General features: G+C 49.3%; 2 protein-coding genes across 5 annotated transcripts in view; one reads left to right on the plus strand and one right to left on the minus strand.

The window, feature by feature from the left end:
- myo15b (myosin XVB) overlaps positions 1-5877 on the plus strand; it is a 61424-nt gene extending 55547 nt beyond the window's left edge. Inside the window, exons 57-67 of the mRNA XM_031894206.1 lie at positions 648-724; positions 973-1091; positions 1230-1324; positions 2309-2386; positions 2553-2649; positions 2732-2880; positions 3194-3318; positions 3472-3605; positions 3809-3942; positions 4054-4194; positions 5815-5877. Coding sequence (XP_031750066.1) covers positions 648-724; positions 973-1091; positions 1230-1324; positions 2309-2386; positions 2553-2649; positions 2732-2880; positions 3194-3318; positions 3472-3605; positions 3809-3942; positions 4054-4194; positions 5815-5877 — 1212 coding nt within the window. The remainder of the gene's footprint in view (positions 1-647; positions 725-972; positions 1092-1229; positions 1325-2308; positions 2387-2552; positions 2650-2731; positions 2881-3193; positions 3319-3471; positions 3606-3808; positions 3943-4053; positions 4195-5814) is intronic.
- A 2771-nt stretch (positions 5878-8648) lies between these two features.
- The window catches only part of recql5 (RecQ helicase-like 5), a 34764-nt gene continuing 23059 nt past the window's right edge, over positions 8649-20353 (minus strand). For 2 of the 4 annotated variants that reach the window (XM_031893997.1, XM_031893995.1), the window contains exons 9-20: positions 15230-15463; positions 14862-14961; positions 14744-14774; positions 13922-13980; positions 13717-13790; positions 13229-13322; positions 12972-13094; positions 11641-12341; positions 11499-11559; positions 11153-11413; positions 10880-10955; positions 8649-10168 (exon numbers count right to left, since the gene is read on the minus strand). In XM_031893997.1, the coding sequence (XP_031749857.1) occupies positions 10068-10168; positions 10880-10955; positions 11153-11413; positions 11499-11559; positions 11641-12341; positions 12972-13094; positions 13229-13322; positions 13717-13790; positions 13922-13980; positions 14744-14774; positions 14862-14961; positions 15230-15463 (1915 nt within the window). In that variant the 3' untranslated portion in view covers positions 8649-10067. 4 annotated transcript variants of the gene reach the window in all.

Genomic DNA, 20353 nt, shown 5'->3' on the forward strand with positions numbered 1-20353 from the left:
ATATGGGCACAGAACCCCTCAGTGACTGCTAATATCCTTATCATTTACAGTAGGGGGTACATTATCCCTTATAATACATGAGTGATACTCAGAGTTCCCTGTATAACTCAGCCTGCAGCCTTGTGCCTTTATATGGGGGGCACAGAACCCCTCAGTGACTGCTAATATCCTTATCATTTACAGTAGGGGGTACATTATCCCTTATAATACATGAGTGATACTCAGAGTTCCCTGTATAACTCAGCCTGCAGCCTTGTGCCTTTATATGGGGGGCACAGAACCCCTCAGTGACTGCTAATATCCTTATCATTTACAGTAGGGGGTACAGTATCCCTTATAATACATGAGTGATACTCAGAGTTCCCTGTATAACTCAGCCTGCAGCCTTGTGCCTTTATATGGGCACAGAACCCCTCAGTGACTGCTAATATCCTTATCATTTACAGTAGGGGGTACATTATCCCTTATAATACATGAGTGATACTCAGAGCTCCCTGTATAACTCAGCCTGCAGCCTTGTGCCTTTATATGGGCACAGAACCCCTCAGTGACTGCTAATATCCTTATCATTTACAGTAGGGGGTACATTATCCCTTATAATACATGAGTGATACTGTATAACTCAACCTTTTAACTCTAACCCCCAGCTATGCCGGGAGAAACAGGTGCTGAGAGATGAAATCTACTGCCAAGTGATTAAGCAAATCACAGCGAACCCCAAACAGTGAGTACCCCCCAAAAGTAACCATCAGTGCTCAAATGCTGTGCTCTCCCCTTGAGAACCCCAAATGTAGCTAAATGAATCAATGTGATAATGAATAAATAAGAATCAGAACATGCTATAAGAGATCACTACCTACTAAAAGTACAAAGTAGCGTTGCTAGGAGTCGACCCCCAGGCAGAGTAACCCAGTCTGTAGGATATTCCCAATACAACTCGTTTATATCCATGCTCTGATCTGACCCCCATAGGGATAGCTGTAATCGTGGCTGGCGTATCCTAAGCCTCCTGACGGGATTCTATCTGCCATCCCCCAACTTACTGCCATGTGTCACCAAGTACCTTCAGGACTGCGTCGGCGACTACCAAGGTACTGGCTTATTCCTTGTAATCAGTGTGTAGAACCGTAAGGGGTTATTTCCATATATACACATCTGTCTATCAGGACAATTGCAGCGCAAATGGCTTGTATAATAACCCCAGAGCAAACTCTCACTTCCCCACACAGAAGTGTCCCGGCTCTGCCAGGAGCACCTTCGCCGGACCGTGCTGTACCATGGGCGCAGACATCTCCCATCAAAAGCCGAGATGGACGCTTTGCTGGTAACTGGGGGCATGGAGTTTGTATCATCTTTATAGATGGAATGACATTATTGCTTAAGATGGAGGGGGCAGTAAGTCATTGCAGAAAATGGTGAAGGTGGCAGTAACTTCAGAGAGTGATGGAGGTGGCATTAAGTAATTGCATAGAATGATGGAGAAGGCAGTACGTTATTGCAGAGAATGATGGGAGGTGGCAGTAACTCAGAGAATGGAAGAAGTGGGGGTGGCAGTAACTCAGAGAATGGAAGAAGTGGAGGTGGCAGTAACTCAGAGAATGGAAGAAGTGGCATTAAGTAATTGCAGAGAATGAGTGGGGTGGCAGTAACGCAGAGAATGGTGGAGGTGGCGGTAACTCAGAGAATGGAAGAAGTGGCAGTAAGTCATTGCAGAGAATGGTGAAGGTGGCGGTAACTCAGAGAATGGAAGAAGTGGAGGTGGCAGTAACTCAGAGAATGGAAGAAGTGGAGGTGGCAGTAACTCAGAGAATGGAAGAAGTGGCAGTAAGTAATTGCAGAGAATGAGTGGGGTGGCAGTAACGCAGAGAATGGTGGAGGTGGCGGTAACTCAGAGAATGGAAGAAGTGGCAGTAAGTCATTGCAGAGAATGGTGAAGGTGGCGGTAACTCAGAGAATGGAAGAAGTGGCAGTAAGTAATTGCAGAGAATGGTGGAGGTGGCAGTAACTCAGGGAATGGAGGAGGTGGCAGTAAGTCATTGCAGAGAATGGTGGTAGTGTTGTTGCCCAATTTATTAAAGTAAAATGTACATAAGTTTTCTTGGCTGGATTAGTATAATGGTAGAGGGTTTATCTGACTGAGTAAGATTAACATTACATTACCTGTATATAATGATACTTCCCAATATTGGTCCGGTCAGGTAACACCATCTCACCTCCATTTTACCTGACTGGCTGAGCTGGTGAGTATAGTTCAGCCAATGGGAAAGCAATAAGTTACCCGCTGAATGTTTGTGCCCCCCCCCCACAGAATGACCGAGTATCTCGCCGACTGATTATAAAGTTACCCGGAGGAGCTGAGTTCACCACCAAAATTAAGACCTTCACTGTAAGTATCGGTTCTGAACCCGCCGTCCCGCCGGCGACCTGCCTTTAGCTGCCCTGGGACGTTGGGAGTTGCAGTCCAACCTGAGGCACTTTGCCTGCATGTTGCTGGGGCAGAGGTTGGGCTGCACTCCTGAAAGGCCTTCCAGCTTCTCCCATCTCTCCCTTAGGTGGCGGCTGACGTGGTGCCCGAGATTTGTGAGCAAATAAACGTCTCTGAGCCTGAGGAGACTGATGAGTTTGCTCTGTTTGCCAACAAGAACAAAGGTACCTTGTTATGGGGGTGGCAGTTGTAAGGTACCCAAGGTCTTGGCCATGACATTAAAGCTTCTGTGAACCCCCCGTGTAGGTGAAGTGGTACGGCCTCTGCGTGGGGGCGAATATATCCACGACTTCCTGCTGCGGGACAACTCTGTGGACCTGGAATTCCGCCGAGTGACTTGGAAGGCCACCCTTAGGGGGCGCAGTGAGCTGTATATCCAATTGCACTTCAGTCAGGTATTGGCCCCGTACCCAAGAGCAGTGGCTTAGTAGGAGGCCAATAAGCTGTAGGTCCTACTAAACATGCTCCCAGTTCAGAAAGATGGTGGCCTAGCTGAGTTTGCATGGGGTGTTACATGAAACCTAAAATTTAGACAAAATAGCAAAAAATAGAAATTACTGGGGGAAAAAAGTAATTTGTTGTGGCATGCTATTAAAAAAAGTAGTTAGGTTTTCTGAGGGTGAACTTCTCCTTTAATCCCAGCGATCACAAAGCTTTATTTTGCAGCCGATACCCTCTAACCAAAAATGGACTTTTTTGCCCTTCCAGATGCTCAGTGACTACATGCAGGGCAAAGCCTTGTTACTGAGCCCATCCGATCTTCTGGGGGTGCAGACGGGGAGAGTGGCTGCCATTCTGCACAGGATAAAGGGCCTTAGCAGCCCCCCGAGCAAGTGAGTATGGCAGTAACAACTAGACAGCAGTGTGCTGGTAATGTCCGTTGGAATTGCTGGAGATGTGGGCTAAGAGAACTCACACATGGGGAATGGGGGGCCTTGCTGGGTCCCATAGGGTCCTACTAACCTCTCTCCTCCCTACCCTTCCAGGCAGGAACTTCTGGATTATATTCCCAACTCAGTGCACAACCGCCTGAACCTTCAGGCTGCACAGCAGAGCCTTCTTCAGGAGCTCAGAGAGACCCAGAACATCTCTGCTCATCAGGCAAAGATCCGATTCTTGGGTAAGTTGGGAAAGAAGTCCTTTCTTCCTGTGCTTTGCCCTTTCCTGATTCAGTGCCACATTCCAGCAGAATTATGGGTAAGTGAAGGTGTCCCTACATCCACTGAAGGTTTTCCTCCCAGATGCTCCAAGGTGGCAACTTTACCCCAGGGGTTATTGCTGCAGCCAATCAGATGATATCACATGCCATTGTTATGTTTCCAGAAACGGTTTCCATTCTGCCCCTATTTGAATACAACGTATACCATGTGACGCGAATAAGTGAACCCGGCATGACGTCTCCTTGCTTTGTGGCCATCAATCACCAGCATTTACTGGTCTTGGAGAAGAACAGTCAAGTAAGTCTAGCCCGCTTCCATCAAATAAATACCTTTCCGGTGGCGGGGTTCCAGGAGCCACAGATACCCCTGACGTCGGGTTCATTTTCCCTTTTCCCTCCTGTTTATTAGGAACCAAGCATGTGTATCAACCTGCAAGATATTCAGAGCATGCGCACAATGCGCCCCTTTGACAGCAACACGCTACCGGGAGTGGAAATTAATTATGGTTCGGCCGCAAACCCTCGTACCATGTGGGTGGAACTCCAGGAGGTATGTGTTTAGGGGTTGGAGATCATCCTGTGACAGATTAGTCTGTAGGTAGTCATGTCTCTAAGCAGCCATAATACGTGGTTTTGTCAACCATTCCTCTCTAGGCAGCCATGATAATGCTTGTTGTCAACCATTCCTCTCTAGGCAGCCATAATACTTGGTTTTGTCAACCATTGCTCTCTAGGCAGCCATGATAATCCTTGTTGTCGACCATTCCTCTCTAGGCAGCCATGATAATCCTTGTTGTCGACCATTCCTCTCTAGGCAGCCATGATAATCCTTGTTGTCGACCATTCCTCTCTAGGCAGCCATGATAATCCTTGTTGTCGACCATTCCTCTCTAGGCAGCCATGATAATCCTTGTTGTCGACCATTCCTCTCCAGGCAGCCATGATAATCCTTGTTGTCGACCATTCCTCTCTAGGCAGCCATGATAATTCTTGTTGTCAACCATTCCTCTCTAGACAGCCATGATAATCCTTGTTGTCGACCATTCCTCTCTAGGCAGCCATGATAATTCTTGTTGTCAACCATTCCTCTCTAGACAGCCATGATATGTGGTTTTGTTGACCATTTCTCTCTAGGCAGCCATGATAATCCTCGTTGTCAACCATTCCCTTCTAGGCAGCCATGATAATCCTCGTTGTCAACCATTCCCTTCTAGGCAGCCATGATAATCCTCGTTGTCAACCATTCCCTTCTAGGCAGCCATGATAATCCTTGTTGTCAACCATTCCCTTCTAGGCAGCCATGATAATCTTTGTTGTTGACTGTTCCTCTCTAGGCAGCCATGATAATCCTTGTTGTCAACCATTCCTCTCTAGACAGCCATGATACTTGGTTTTGTTGACCATTTCTCTCTAGACAGCCATGATACTTGGTTTTGTTGACCATTTCTCTCTAGACAGCCATGATACTTGGTTTTGTTGACCATTTCTCTCTAGACAGCCATGATACTTGGTTTTGTTGACCATTTCTCTCTAGGCAGGCATGACATAGTTACATAGTTACATGACAATCCTTGTTGTCAACCATTCCTCTCTAGACAGCCATGATACTTGGTTTTGTTGACCATTTCTCTCTAGACAGCCATAATACTTGGTTTTGTTGACCATTTCTCTCTAGACAGCCATGATACTTGGTTTTGTTGACCATTTCTCTCTAGACAGCCATAATACTTGGTTTTGTTGACCATTTCTCTCTAGACAGCCATAATACTTGGTTTTGTTGACCATTTCTCTCTAGACAGCCATAATACTTGGTTTTGTTGACCATTTCTCTCTAGACAGCCATGATACTTGGTTTTGTTGACCATTTCTCTCTAAGCAGGCATGACATAGTTACATAGTTACATGACAATCCTTGTTGTCAACCATTTCTCTCTAGCAAGCCATGATAATCCTCGTTCTCAGCCATTCCCTTTTAGGCAACCATGATAATCTTTGCCAACCGTTGCTGTCTTGACCTCCATAATAATAATAATTGTTGTCAGCAGCCAATGCGCTTTAGACACCCATGACAATTATTACCAACCAAGGGAAAATAAACCCCTACAGTATTTTCTAACAAAACCCCATTGATGGTTTCAAGACCTAACACCTACATTTGTTCCGTTTGCAGGCAAAAGAGCTGTATCACACACTGGCCTTGGTCATAGAAAACATGGAGACTGCGCCAACATAGGACCCCGGGAGCCCAAACTCTGCCCTTGTAACTTATTTGCATTCTAATTATTTTGATTTGCCGGTGCCAAGAACAAAATAGCGTAAAATCATCTGGGACTGGGATTGCCCCCATGTGCACTTAGGGGTGGTCTCTGTAGGGGTGGCCCAAGGGACTTCCCATTCATGTCAGTGGGTTTGTATCCAAGGAGCACAGGAAGTTCCCCCCCCCCACCATGCTGTTGCTCTGCTCTTACATGGGGGCTTTAGGGGGCACGGGGGCTAGGATCAGTACAGATACTGATTATTCCTATAATTTGTGATGCTGATATCGCCGTGCAATTGTGTTAATAAATCCCTGTATTTAAATAATGAACCATTAAAGAGAAAATAGAGAATACAAGGCCTGGGTCCCTCCCTGTTTAACCCTGTGAAGCCCAGCCTCTCCCTAGCAGGAAGGGAATGGTGAGGCTTCCAGAGAATGTCGGAGGAGAAGAGGAGCGATAGCTGGAAGATCCCAACATCTTCATAAATGGGAGGTCTGCATGTGGGTGTAGCGGCTAATGTTCACGTGTGCATTTCTATTCAGATGTTTTATAAGCCCACCCAGATAGAAGCAATGAATTCTAAGGGGATATTTCATATAAAATAACTTTACACTAAATGTAAAGGATCCAAGGGCTGATGGGGGGTTCCCACTAAATTCATATCTACGGTAGAACGTTGATGGAGCAAGAGCTCCTTCTGTTGGTCAATGCTCAATCAACCAACTTCAATAAAGATCCATTGAACCCTCCAATCAAGGACCAGGTCCTCCCCCTCCCAGTTTGACCACAGGAAAGATAGCAGCAAGTACTGGGGGAGACTGGACTCAATCACCGGGGGTGTTGTTTCCTAAATAAGCTCAGAGTTCAGAATAGACACCAACAGAAACTACATGTAAAGCTGGAAAATTGTTATTTGCAAGGCAAGTGTACCTCCCCTTGAATTTGGGTCGGCATAAGAACCTGGCTTTACTAATCAAAGTAGATCTGTGAGTCAGAGTTATTTTTTACCCTACAGTTTGTACTAAACAAAGTGAATACTTTTGGCTGAAAGTTTGGGGTGCTGGGAGTTTTCCTAAAAAGCTTCAGATTCAACTAAAGTTCTGTTAAATATCTGTATATCCTCATTGCAAATATATATTATGCTAGCAGTGTAGCATTGCCACTGGCACTGTCAGACCAACCTATCAAATCCAAAGGAATCTGAGGGCCATGTTTTCCCATGGTCAGCTGAAAGTGGTTAGTGAGGTAAGGAAACATTTGGAGAGGCTGAATGGTTTGAGTACTTACAGTCAGAGCTGGGGGAAATGAGTTGGCACAAAGCCATTTGGTCAGGCAGGGGCACCACCAGTACTGGGCAGTATCCCGGCTGAAGAAGCAGCATCGGGGCAGTAGATGTGGGGCTGGATAATACGACACTTGGAAAGGTTGAGTTTGGGGACCAACATTGTTTACCATCACATGGTATTAGGTACCATAATACTTGCAGAGGCTCACATAGGTACCAATACATATGCAGGGTTGGTACTATCCCACTTACCCAGGTATGAGTAGGTACCAAGCGGCAGGTAGGTTCCGTCACATTTGCATAGATAGGGTTGGGTACCGTCAGTCCTTGCAAGGGGCAGGTAGGTACCGTCAGTCCTTGCAAGGGGCAGGTAGGTACCGTCACATTGGATAGGTTGGGGTGGGTACCATCAGTCCTTGCAAGGGGCAGGTAGGTACCGTCACATTGGAAAGGTTGGGTTGGGTACCATCAGTCCTTGCAAGGGGCAGGTAGGTACCGTCACATTGGATAGGTTGGGTTGGGTACCATCAGTCCTTGCAAGGGGCAGGTAGGTACTATCACTTTTGGATAGGTAGGGTTGGGTACGGTCAGCCCTTGCTAGGGGCAGGTAGGCAATATCATGATTGGATTAGTAGAGTTGGGTACCGTCACAGCTGCAGAGGGGCAGGTAGGTACCATCACAGTTAGATAGGTAGGGTTGGGTACCGTCACAGTTGCAGAGGGGCAGGTAGGTACCATCACAGCTGTGCAGCCAGCTGACATCACAGTCAGAAACATAGTGTTCGTTACCATCACAGTTTCAGGGGTCTGCAGGTAGGTACCATCACAGTTTCAGGGGTCTGCAGGTAGGTACCATCACAGTTTCAGGGGTCTGCAGGTAGGTACCATCACAGTTTCAGGGGTCTGCAGGTAGGTACCATCACAGTTTCAGGGGTCTGCAGGTAGGTACCATCACAGTTTCAGGGGTCTGCAGGTAGGTACCATCACAGTTTCAGGGGTCTGCAGGTAGGTACCATCTCAGTTTCAGGGGTCTGCAGGTAGGTACCATCTCAGTTTCAGGGGTCTGCAGGTAGGTACCATCACAGTTTCAGGGGTTTGCAGGTAGGTACCATCTCAGTTTCAGGGGTTTGCAGGTAGGTACCATCTCAGTTTCAGGGGTCTGCAGGTGGTACCATCACAGTTTCAGGGGTCTGCAGGTAGGTACCATCTCAGTTTCAGGGGTCTGCAGGTAGGTACCATCACAGTTTCAGGGGTCTGCAGGTAGGTACCATCTCAGTTTCAGGGGTCTGCAGGTAGGTACCATCTCAGTTTCAGGGGTCTGCAGGTGGTACCATCACAGTTTCAGGGGTCTGCAGGTAGGTACCATCACAGTTTCAGGGGTCTGCAGGTAGGTACCATCTCAGTTTCAGGGGTCTGCAGGTAGGTACCATCACAGTTTCACAGCTGAATCACTTACCCACACTAAATCCATTATGTTTTTATTATTCATATGTACATTTCCTCTCTAATTGTAACGTAAACAATCTTTTCCTGAAAACGGTAAGGTGCTGAGATCTGTGTTAAAGGGGAAGTTTGCCTTAAAATTAACTTTCAGTCTGTTCAGATGGAACGGAAGCATCTTGTCCCCTGCAGATCATACTGACCCTTGTTTATTATTTGTCCCTTTCTATTCTGTATCTCTCCCAACTTAAACTTCCACTGCTGTCTGGTATCTATGGCCAGTGTTGCTGAGCAACCAGACTGTGAGCACTCTCCCATTCTTCATTACGACTTTATAATGACTGCCTGGTTGTTAGGGTCAGTAAGCCTAGCAACCAGATAACAGTTTCAGTTCCAAACCAGCATACATGCAGAACATAAATACCAAATACTAAAAAGAAAGAAAGCTGGTTACCCTACTCATACTCAAGAGTTAATTATAAGGTTCATTTCTCCTTTAACCACTTAAGATTCTAAATTTACCCCCCAAACATCGGATTGGTTGCTATGGATCACTAGACCTTGTGTACAGGGTGTAGCGGTTGTTACACTTCCCCTTTAAAATGTAATAGTTCTAATCTAAAATAATTTTTGAACTCTATTTGTGCTGTAGCTCTCTGGTCTGGTTGTTAGGGTCCTGCTGGTCCTAGCAACCAGGTAAGGCTTTAACATCCAGATTAGCAATAGGGGGGGTGGGAACATAAAGACAAATAATACAAAATAAACACAATAAAAAGCTTTACTTGCTCTGATCTGTCAGGGTCGGTGGTGTCTGCAATGAGATGGGATAAACTGACCAATCACAAACTGAGAATGCCAATGTTTACATTATACTAAAGTCAATTTTAAGCTAAACTTCCCCTTTCAGTGGGGGTAAAAGACCCCTCTGGAGACAGAATGGCTCACGTGTGGGAAGCAACAGGCAAAGTAAGAATAGCAGCAGCATAAGTTAGGGAGTAGATAGTCTAAGGAAGGGGATGGTGGTAGTTCCAGCCTAATCCACAAGGTGGCACTGTTGCAGCAATGAATGGTTCCACAGAAAATCCAGTGTTAGTAGTACATAACGGGGAGCCCAGTCCATAAGGAGCCCTATTGCAGCAGCTGGCCAATAGAATGCGGCCGTTTCTAAGAGACCAGATCATGGCTGGATCTTTGGCCTAGTGATTCCACGGATACTGACATTTGGTTACACAGAGCACCAGAAATGGGCGGAAATCTCTCTACAGAGAGAAAATGGAGGCAAAGAGAAGAGATTGCCATTGGCTCGGAGGGTCTGGCCCCAGCACAGTGCGCGGTGGGTCGAGGTAGCCGTATGCCTGCCTGGGCAGTCTGTATGTGCATAGTTACTAAATGTCCCCAAGGGATCTTACTTGCTCTCTGCCCCTGGCATTTGCCTGCGTATCATGGCGCAGGGCCCAGCAAGTCCTTCCAGTCTTCTTCGCTCTCGCATTTAGGGCGGTCCTTGAAAAATGCCTTGATCAACTTCTGGGCCTCTTCTTTCACTGGAGGGAACAGAAAGGGTTAAAGTATAGGGTGATTGTGCCAGTTGCTTCTATGGCACTGTATCTGGTGCCCAGTTTTTCCAAGTTACCCAAACACTCCCTGAGAGGCCTAGGTCCATACACACGCCCACAAGGAAATATATAGTCCCTACTGTACCCCACCAGCACCCAGCCCCTACCGTACCCTACCGGCACCCAGCCCCTACCGTACCCTACCGGCACCCAGCCCCTACTGTACCCTACCGGCACCCAGCCCCTACTGTACCCTACCGGCACCCAGCCCCTACCGTACCCTACCGGCACCCAGCCCCTACCGTACCCTACCGGCACCCAGCCCCTACCGTACCCTACCGGCACCCAGCCCCTACCGTACCCTACCGGCACCCAGCCCCTACTGTACCCTACCGGCACCCAGCCCCTACTGTACCCTACCGGCACCCAGCCCCTACCGTACCCTACCGGCACCCAGCCCCTACCGTACCCTACCGGCACCCAGCCCCTACCGTACCCTACCGGCACCCAGCCCCTGACATGCAGTCCAATTTCTATCTATCTGACCTGATATTCTGTCTCTGTATCTTAATACTTAAGGGTGAGAGCTGCTATACTGCTTAGCAGTTAGATTTCTATCCCTAAGTACAGATACAAATATACAGAGAATGCCCCCGCACACACACTGACTTTACTGCAAAAAAACCCAGAAGAACTTACCATTTTTCCGGAGGGGCATCTTGTCCTCTCCCGTCAGATGGTGAGAGAGATGCCTTGCAAATGCTTTAAACAGATCCTAAATACAAAAAAACACAAGATCTCCGTTGTATACATGGCCTCTAATGTGCTGTGAGGATACACTGTTAACCCTTTCAGTGCCATCAGTAGGCTATTTGCTATATTTGTGTGTGTTACCATAGAATATATGTTTTGGGCTCCATGCACAGGAGTACATGTTAGGGAACACCCTGAACCCCGGGATTTTGCTCTCACCTTTGAGGCAAACTTTCCTTCTCGGAAAAACGGAGTGAGGTATTTCACCACCACATCAGCCGTCTCTTTTAGGGTCATCACTTTGTTCCCCGAAGGGGGCTGCAGGATTTTGGCGGTCCCTTCTTTATCGTGTGGGCACAGGTTGGGGTCAAAGGTTACTTTCTTCTTCCCCTGATTAGTGCTGACTTTGTGAACTGGGGCCAAAATGGAGGAAGACTTTATCTCTTCTCTTGGCCTTTTTCTGACCGGGCCTTCTGAGTCCTGGAAAGAGACACATCCATAGAGACATTGATTAACCTTGGCTGCAAAGCAGATATTAAGCCAAACTGCTATAACATGAGCTGACCTGTCCTTCTGCCGGTCTCTTTTCCCTGTCTCGGGTCCTGGGCTTACTGGGCGCCTCCTCCCTAAGAGACAGGTTCAGCTGTAAAATCAATGCACCTCTCCCTGACAGAAAGCAAGGGCCCCCCCTATACAACCTTACACACCTGCTAGTCTTTGTGCTCATCTCTTGGTGTTCCTCTGGTTCTGATTCATCTTCCACAGGCTTGAGTGGATCAGGATGAAATAAGGAGACAGAAGTCCTCCCATGGTCCTGCAATGGCTGCCCCGGTGGGGAGTCCCCAGGCTGTACATACAGGCTGCCAGTGTCTGATGGTTCTACAGCAGGGACATTCCTACAGTTGTACTCTGATGGCTCTACTATCTGCCCAGCCCAGGTGTCCCTACAAAGACTCTGCTCCTCTGGGCTGCTTTCTGCCCCTTCACCTAACTCTGTACTCACAGGTGCAGGAGGTTCCCCTTGGAGTCCATCAGAAGTTAAAGTGTCATCCTTTTGGCTTAATGACCCCTCCTTTAGAGTTGGGTTACCAGGCTTGGCTTGGACATCATTTTTGCCGGACTGTGGCTGAGCTTTGCAATGACTTGAGAAAAATTTGGAGATATTTTGGGAGTCTTTTTTTGCTGCGTTGGCAAGTTCCTGTCTTTTCTTGCTGGGTCGGGCTGCTTTGCTTGGGCTGGCCACCTTCTTGCTGTCTGGCTTGTCCGGAATGCTGCTGTCATTGCTGGCCGCCATCTCCTGGCTGGTCCCTTGACTGGACTCAACGGGTCTCCGTTCTGGCTGAGTGGTACGTAACAAGTCCGAGGCTGACTGAAATGAGGAGAGCGCCCCAACTCTCTTGCATTTAGACTGAAGGGATATTTGGAGAAAAAGAATGTTAGCTTCATGGTCCAATGGCAACCACAGCCCTTCAGGGAAGATCTGTGCCCCCAAATATGCCCCACTGAGCATGTGCAGTGCCAGTGACAGTCCTAGCAAAATACAAGATGGTGGCGAGGGTGGGAGATATCAGGAAAATGTAGGCTAATTCAATTGTTTGGCCCTGGGGCCAAACGGTCGAATTCTAATGGTGGCAATGTCACAGTCGGTTCAGGGACCGCATCAACAAGCTGATGCGGTCCCCAATCCGACTAAATCTTTTTACCTGTCCAATCAATATCTGGCATGGCCGTCATTTCTGCCCCTACACGGGCCGATAAGCTGCCGAATCAGTCCAAAGGACCCATATTGGCAGCTACAAACGCCCCGTGTATGGGGACCTTTACTCTTTATCCAGACCTTAATTGATTGTCGTGGGAGGCTTGGCCGACCATCATATGAGAGATGTGAACTATGAATCCCATTGGCTAAGGAACTATATCAGCCCTTATTGCAGTCCACCAGCTGACCAGTAAGCTCCATTGTTATATTTCCCCCACACAGCGTAATTGTTTATTATGAGACTACAATAATGAAGGCAGCCATGTGTACGATACCCACTGTTAGCATCTGGGAGGCAGACATAAATCCATCAGTGGCCGGAGTTTCTGTTCTCTGCTCCGAGTTGCTGGACCCCAAAGCACTGTGCAACTCCCCATCCTTCAACGCTTCAATTTCCTTTACCTGTAAGGGAGAAGTGCTGGATCTTACAGGCATAGCAAGAACCCCTCCATCTTCTAAGTAAACCTTGCAGTGCTATCTTGGAACCAACTCCCTCTACCCAAGTTCTGTCTCAGTGCCTGAGCCCAAGAGCTTACTTTTTTCACAATGGCCGCTTTGTAGAGATTGCACAGTTTGCTGCTCCGGAAAACCTCATACTCAAGATCAACCGCGCAGGATTCTACGTCGGTTCTGCCCAAACAAACAAATATGGAAAGGTTCATTATGGGGTGTTAGACAGTAACAATAGGGGGTAGAGGAGAACAGACTCAAGGCTCAGTGTCAGGAAGGGGCTGAAAGACTAATAAACCCTTTGCCTTCACCGTAATAAGGGCTACTAATCTTAGTGGGTGGGCAGAGGGGCACCATTACACTATGTTCATTGCCATGGATCAGTTTGCAAGGCTAAACCCAATTTTCTTTCTTTAGTTTCACCCCCTTTATAGTTATAATACTACAGGGATGTTATCATTCTATAACATACTAAAAGTGAACATAAAAGCTGTGTGAAAGGTTAAAGACCACTAAAATCTTTGTATTACTAGGGTATAAAGTATAAATAGTACTAAGAGAGCAGGACAACTACCGATGTTCTGCAGCAGCTGCCCGGGCGTTCTTGGCCAAAGCTTCCTCCAGGATATTCAGACAGTGCTCCCGAGCCTACAAGAAAAGATCATTAGCCCAACGGAAATGTTCTCAGCTTTTAACCAGGAGATGGGCTGCTGGGTAGCCGGTTAGGCTGAGTTTTATATGGATTATTTACAAGCCATATCCTTTTCTAAGCCTCCTACCTTCACGGTCAGCTTGGGAATTTTATCACTGGATGCATCTTTAAGGGGACAGTCATCACCTGTCAATGACAGAGATAAGCATTACAGGTCTGAAGGCAAGGAATATCTATACAAGGCTAAAGCAATCCCTACAAAAGGCTAAGGCCAGAGAAACACCAGAAGACTCTTCTTTGCTCACTACACTGATTTTCTGACCAGAGCAACCTTAGCTTAGTTACTTAATTTTCTACCAAGTGTCCAGTCAGCCAAAACGATCAGCAGAACAGGAGTGCATTGAGCAATTGTACATTTATTTGTTTTAAGGGTTTCCATTTGCTTTGAATCAACACACCAGCAGCGGTGGAGATAAAAGAGAACGGCCAGGGATAAAGATCTAGGGAAAAAATTGCTTTCAGAACCGAGTCCCCACAACAGATACATTTATTCCGGGAGGACGAGGTTCTAATTAATGAAGTTTGGTGCTGTTCTTGGTTTCCAATTTAACGGCGTAATTAAAAGGGAACAATGTTGTGCAGATCTTTGGTGTGGTTACTGAGCTGGGAGCTGAATGCAGATCCGGCACATAAAGGCGCCAGATGCTTCAGTTGCTCTTCAGTAAGAAAATGGCAAATCACAGGTCACACCCTGGCACAGAGGAGCCGCGTGCTTGTGAACATGGGCGTGGGGCATTTCCCAGCAATCCTCCCTTTCTGTAGATATCAATATGCCTCCCCAGAGGTTAGATCCGCATACTGAGACCTGGGTCAGGCATAATTGGGCCAGAATCCCATTTTTGATAACAGTTTAATAACAGTCGAGCAGACAGAGAGTGTTTGCACCTACTTGGAGGAATAAAGTCTTCCAGCTCTTTGCTCTGTAAGAAAAGAGGATTCCATGAATAGAGTTGTGCAGACCCCACCTCAGCAATGGGAGGGAAGGGGTTAGCAAGAGAAGCCCTCACCTTGCGCAGGTTCATTTGCTTCTGGTAGAAACTGTTCCAAACGCGCTTGCGGTCCTCTGCAGATTCCGCCGCGCCACCCTCATCGTCGTCATCATCATATCTGGAAAGAATCCAGTTTGGAAAGCAATGGTGAAAGGGAATGGTGAGAGCACAGGAAGGCTGTGGACAGCCAGCCTGGGAACAATGGCCAATTATGCAAGCCTGAAAGTGCACCTTTATAGAAGCTATGGTTTAGCTAATAGCACTATTAGGGAGTTATTAGGGGGCAATAGTCAGCCAACCGGGGTATTTATAACTACATTTTGGAAGGCAATTAGATCTGAGTGACAAGTGCAATGCACACTGGGTAAGGCTGTCTGTCTCCTCACCTGGCAAAGCCATAACCCTTCCTGCCTCCTTCGTAGAGACCTGGTTCGAAACCGAAAGGTCCCTTGGGTCCTGCGGGCTTCTCGATGCAGGTTCTGCTTCTCCCGCTCTGGAACAGGCCCTCCAGCTGCTCCACCTGGCGTTTCACTGCGAGCGGGTTCTTGCAGCTGTCGCAGGATTTGTTACACTGCGGTTTCTCATCCCCAAAATAGGCAGCTATGGCAGCGTGGCGGCACCTAAACACAAAGGCACAACGTACTGTGTATCAGTGCATCAGTCCCAGGGTAACGAGAGCCTAAGGAGCTTATTCTTTCTTCACTTCAGTAGAACTCCAGGCCCTGACATCCCCACTGGGAGTTCTAGTTCTGCAACATAAGCATTGGTGAGCCAATCCCTTTTATTTACAGTGGGGCCATGACAAGGGTACAGCAAAAATAGAAATCTGCCCTCTGGTAAGTGGCTAAATAAGGCCAAAGTCACGTGGCATTTCCTTCCCCCCCCTCCCCGACTATGAACTGTGACCCCAGGCACCAAAGTCACTGAATGATAGGTGGGTGCCACTGTATTACAGGGGTGTTTCACCATTAAGTTAATTTTTAGTATGGTATTGAATGGTCAGCTCTTAACAACTTTTCAATTGGTCTTTATTTTTTCTTTAATTAATTTTGAATTATTTGCTTTCCTCTTCCAGCTTTCTGAAGGGGGTCACTGACCCAGGGTCGGACTGGGGGGTGCAGGGCCCACCGGGGCTCATGCCCCAGGGGCCCTGCAGGTGCCCCAGCCAGCCGTGTCCCCTACCCCCCTAACCCCCCCCGCAGGGCCCCCACCTGATGTCCTCCCTGAGCGCGTATAAATTGCGTCAGGGGAGGAACAGTCAGAAGGGGGAGCACCGGCAAAGGTCGGACTGGGCAAACGGCTTTCAAACGGCTGCTTGGTTGCTAGGGTAATTTGGGCCCTAGCAACCGTATAGCAGCTAAAATTCCAAATCGGAGAGTTGCTGAAGAAAGCCAATTGCTTGTATTAAAGGAGAACTAAAGCCTGTGTAATACCTTTGTCCTGCTCCAGTAAAGCTGGGCACAGTGGTAAAGATCCATTTGTTTATAGGGGGGTCACCAAATGAGCAGCTCTTTAGCCAGATGCTGGGCCGATCACTGGGCCTATAATGGATTTTACTGCCAAATATAATTCCCCTTGGCCAGTGGGCAGGCCCCATTCCCAGGCCAAAAGGCTACCAACTCAGTATATATCAGCCCATGTATGGCCAACTTACCCCCACATATAATTCCCTTGAGGTTGCCTCCTACAATTAGTACAGCCATGTATCCTCAGCTACAGGGGCAGCCATGATACCTACAAATTATATGTGTATCTCTGAATGATGCCAAGAGCCCATCTCAGTTGGTTGGGGCACAGGTTTAACAATGCCATGAATTTTGCCCGTCACCTTTCCTGGGAATGGGTTCCCTGAATCCACTCCTTTCGCAGAACTGTGCCGGGCTGTGCCTCTGGGTGCCAAATCAGTGCATTCCATTTGGCCCATTAGTAGAGAACAGGCATGGGAGCTGCCCTTAGCTCCCCCTGGTAAGGAGCTTGCCCGCCCTGACAGTAGGACACCACAAAGATGCCTTTCATGGCTGATCCTCAAAGGAGTCGGGTTCTGACTCTCAGCTCGGAGCCTAAAGAAAAGCTCCTTTCACAGGCAGGCTGGCATTAAGCAGACAAGAACCTTCTGTGTGCGGGCAGCGGGGACGGGCGTCATACTACCGACATAACCTGGCACATTCACTGGGGCTGCCCAGATACTCACAATGGCACTTATGGAACCCCTGGCACAGCCAGCCCATTCTGCTATATTGTCACACAAACAAGGGCAAGTTAAAGGTGACTTTAGCCAAAGGCTCATTCCAATGGAATCTCCGCCTCTCCTTAAACAAACGCCACTCATTTACGCACTACTATATGTGTATGGGTCACATGATATAAATGAATCAGGGACAGAAAGACACATATGGGGCTATATCAATGGTTCGGCCCTAGGGCCGTGGGAGCGAGGGCATCAATGAGCCCATACAGTCTCTGATCCAATGGGAAAATCAAACCTGCCCAATTGACACCTGGCTGATTTTCAGTTAGATATTGATTGGGGGCCCGTGTGGGGCCCATACACAGGCAGCTAAGCTGCCAAATTGATCTAAATGACTCAAATCTGTAGCTAAAATCTGCCCGTGTATGGCCCCCTTTAGTGTTGGGGACAGGCCGAGTGACACAGGGAGGGTGGGGGACACAAGAAGCTGGTGCGGGCACCCCTTCTACATAAATAGTTGCACCCTAGGCAAGTGACTTTAGTTCCGACCCTGGATATAAGGAATATTTAAAATGTACTAATGGTTTCAGGCCCCTCCCACTTACCCATCATTCTGTGTGTTTGTGTCATAAGGTATAACTGAACCAGTGAGGGCAATAAGCACACACCTAGGGCTGTGGGACCCCCATACACACCACCTGCTCCCTTGCCCTGCCTGGAAGGGGGCTCTCATTCCAGAGTAGAATAAGAAAGGGTGGCAGGGAGTGACAGCGGCAGGGAGTGAGTGACAGCGGCAGGGAGTGAGTGACAGCGGCAGGGAGTGAGTGACAGCGGCAGGGAGTGAGTGACAGCGGCAGGGAGTGAGTGACAGCGGCGAGTGAGTGACAGCGGCAGGGAGTGAGTGACAGCGGCAGGGAGTGAGTGAGTGACAGTGGCAGCCAGTGAGTGAGTGACAGTGGCAGCGAGTGAGTGACAGTGGCAGCCAGTGAGTGAGTGACAGTGGCAGCCAGTGACAGTGGCAGCGAGTGAGTGACAGTGGCAGCGAGCGAGTGAGTGACAGTGGCAGCGAGCGAGTGAGTGACAGTGGCAGCGAGCGAGTGAGTGACAGTGGCAGCGAGCGAGTGAGTGACAGTGGCAGCGAGCGAGTGAGTGACAGTGGCAGCGAGCGAGTGAGTGACAGTGGCAGCGAGCGAGTGAGTGACAGTGGCAGCGAGCGAGTGAGTGACAGTGGCAGCGAGCGAGTGAGTGACAGTGGCAGCGAGCGAGTGAGTGACAGTGGCAGCGAGCGAGTGAGTGACAGTGGCAGCGAGCGAGTGAGTGACAGTGGCAGCGAGCGAGTGAGTGACAGTGGCAGCGAGCGAGTGAGTGACAGTGGCAGCGAGCGAGTGAGTGACAGTAGCAGCGAGCGAGTGAGTGGCAGCGAGCGAGTGAGTGACAGTGGCAGCGAGCGAGTGAGTGACAGTGGCAGCGAGCGAGTGAGTGACAGCGAGCGAGTGAGTGACAGTGGCAGCGAGCGAGTGAGTGACAGTGGCAGCGAGCGAGTGAGTGACACTGGCAGCGAGCGAGTGAGTGACACTGGCAGCGAGCGAGTGAGTGACACTGGCAGCGAGCGAGTGAGTGACACTGGCAGCGAGTGAGTGACAGTGGCAGCGAGTGAGTGACAGTTGCAGCGAGTGAGTGACAGTTGCAGCGAGTGAGTGACAGTGGCAGCGAGTGAGTGAACAGTGGCAGCGAGTGAGTGACAGTGGCCAGCGAGTGAGTGACAGTGGGCAGCGAGTGAGTGACAGTGGCAGCGAGCGAGTGAGTGACAGTGGCAGCGAGCGAGTGAGTGACAGTGGCAGCGAGCGAGTGAGTGACAGTGGCAGCGAGCGAGTGAGTGACAGTGGCAGCGAGCGAGTGAGTGACAGTGGCAGCGAGCGAGTGAGTGACAGTGGCAGCGAGCGAGTGAGTGACAGTGGCAGCGAGCGAGTGAGTGACAGTGGCAGCGAGCGAGTGAGTGACAGTGGCAGCGAGCGAGTGAGTGACAGTGGCAGCGAGCGAGTGAGTGACAGTGGCAGCGAGCGAGTAAGTGACAGTGGCAGCGAGCGAGTGACAGTGGCAGTGAGCGAGTGAGTGACAGTGACAGCGAGCGAGTGACAACGAGCGAGTGAGTGACAGTGGCAGCGAGCGAGTGAGTGACAGTGGCAGCGAGCGAGTGAGTGACAGTGGCAGCGAGCGAGTGAGTGACAGTGGCAGCGAGCGAGTGAGTGACAGTGGCAGCGAGCGAGTGAGTGACAGTGGCAGCGAGCGAGTGAGTGACAGTGGCAGCGAGTGAGTGACAGTGGCAGGAAGTGAGTGACAGTGGCAGGGAGTGAGTGAGTGACAGTGGCAGAGAGTGAGTGAAAGTGGCAGCGAGTGAGTGAGTGACAGTGGCAGGAAGTGAGTGACAGTGGCAGCGAGCGAGTGAGTGACAGTGGCAGCGAGCGAGTGAGTGACAGTGGCAGCGAGCGAGTGAGTGACAGTGGCAGCGAGCGAGTGAGTGACAGTGCAGCGAGTGAGTGACAGTGGCAGCGAGCGAGTAAGTGACAGTGGCAGCGAGCGAGTGAGTGACAGTGGCAGCGAGCGAGTGAGTGACAGTGGCAGCGAGCGAGTGAGTGACAGTGGCAGCGAGCGAGTGAGTGACAGTGGCAGCGAGTGAGTGACAGTGGCAGGAAGTGAGTGACAGTGGCAGGGAGTGAGTGAGTGACAGTGGCAGAGAGTGAGTGAAAGTGGCAGCGAGTGAGTGAGTGACAGTGGCAGGAAGTGAGTGACAGTGGCAGGGAGTGAGTGAGTGACAGTGGCAGAGAGTAAGTGTGTGACAGTGGCAGGGAGTGAGTGAGTGACAGTGGCAGAGAGTGAGTGACAGTGGCAGAGAGTAAGTGTGTGACAGTGGCAGGGAGTGAGTGAGTGACAGTGGCAGAGAGTGAGTGACAGTGGCAGCGAGTGAGTGAGTGACAGTGGCAGGAAGTGAGTGACAGTGGCAGGGAGTGAGTGAGTGACAGTGGCAGAGAGTGAGTGTGTGACAGTGGCAGGGAGTGAGCGAGTGACAGTAGCAGGGAGTGAGTGACAGTAGCAGTGAGTGAGTGAGTGACAGTAGTAGTGAGTGAGTGAGTGACAGTAGCAGTGAGTGAGTGAGTGACAGTACAGTGAGTGAGTGAGAGACAGTAGCAGTGAGTGAGAGACAGTAGCAGTGAGTGAGTGACAGTAGCAGTGAGTGAGAGACAGTAGCAGTGAGTGAGTGAGAGACAGTAGCAGTGAGTGAGTGACAGTAGCAGTGAGTGAGTGAGTGACAGTAGTAGTGAGT

Source organism: Xenopus tropicalis, chromosome 10, assembly GCF_000004195.4.
Source record: "Xenopus tropicalis strain Nigerian chromosome 10, UCB_Xtro_10.0, whole genome shotgun sequence".
Classification (NCBI taxonomy): Eukaryota; Metazoa; Chordata; class Amphibia; order Anura; family Pipidae; genus Xenopus; species Xenopus tropicalis.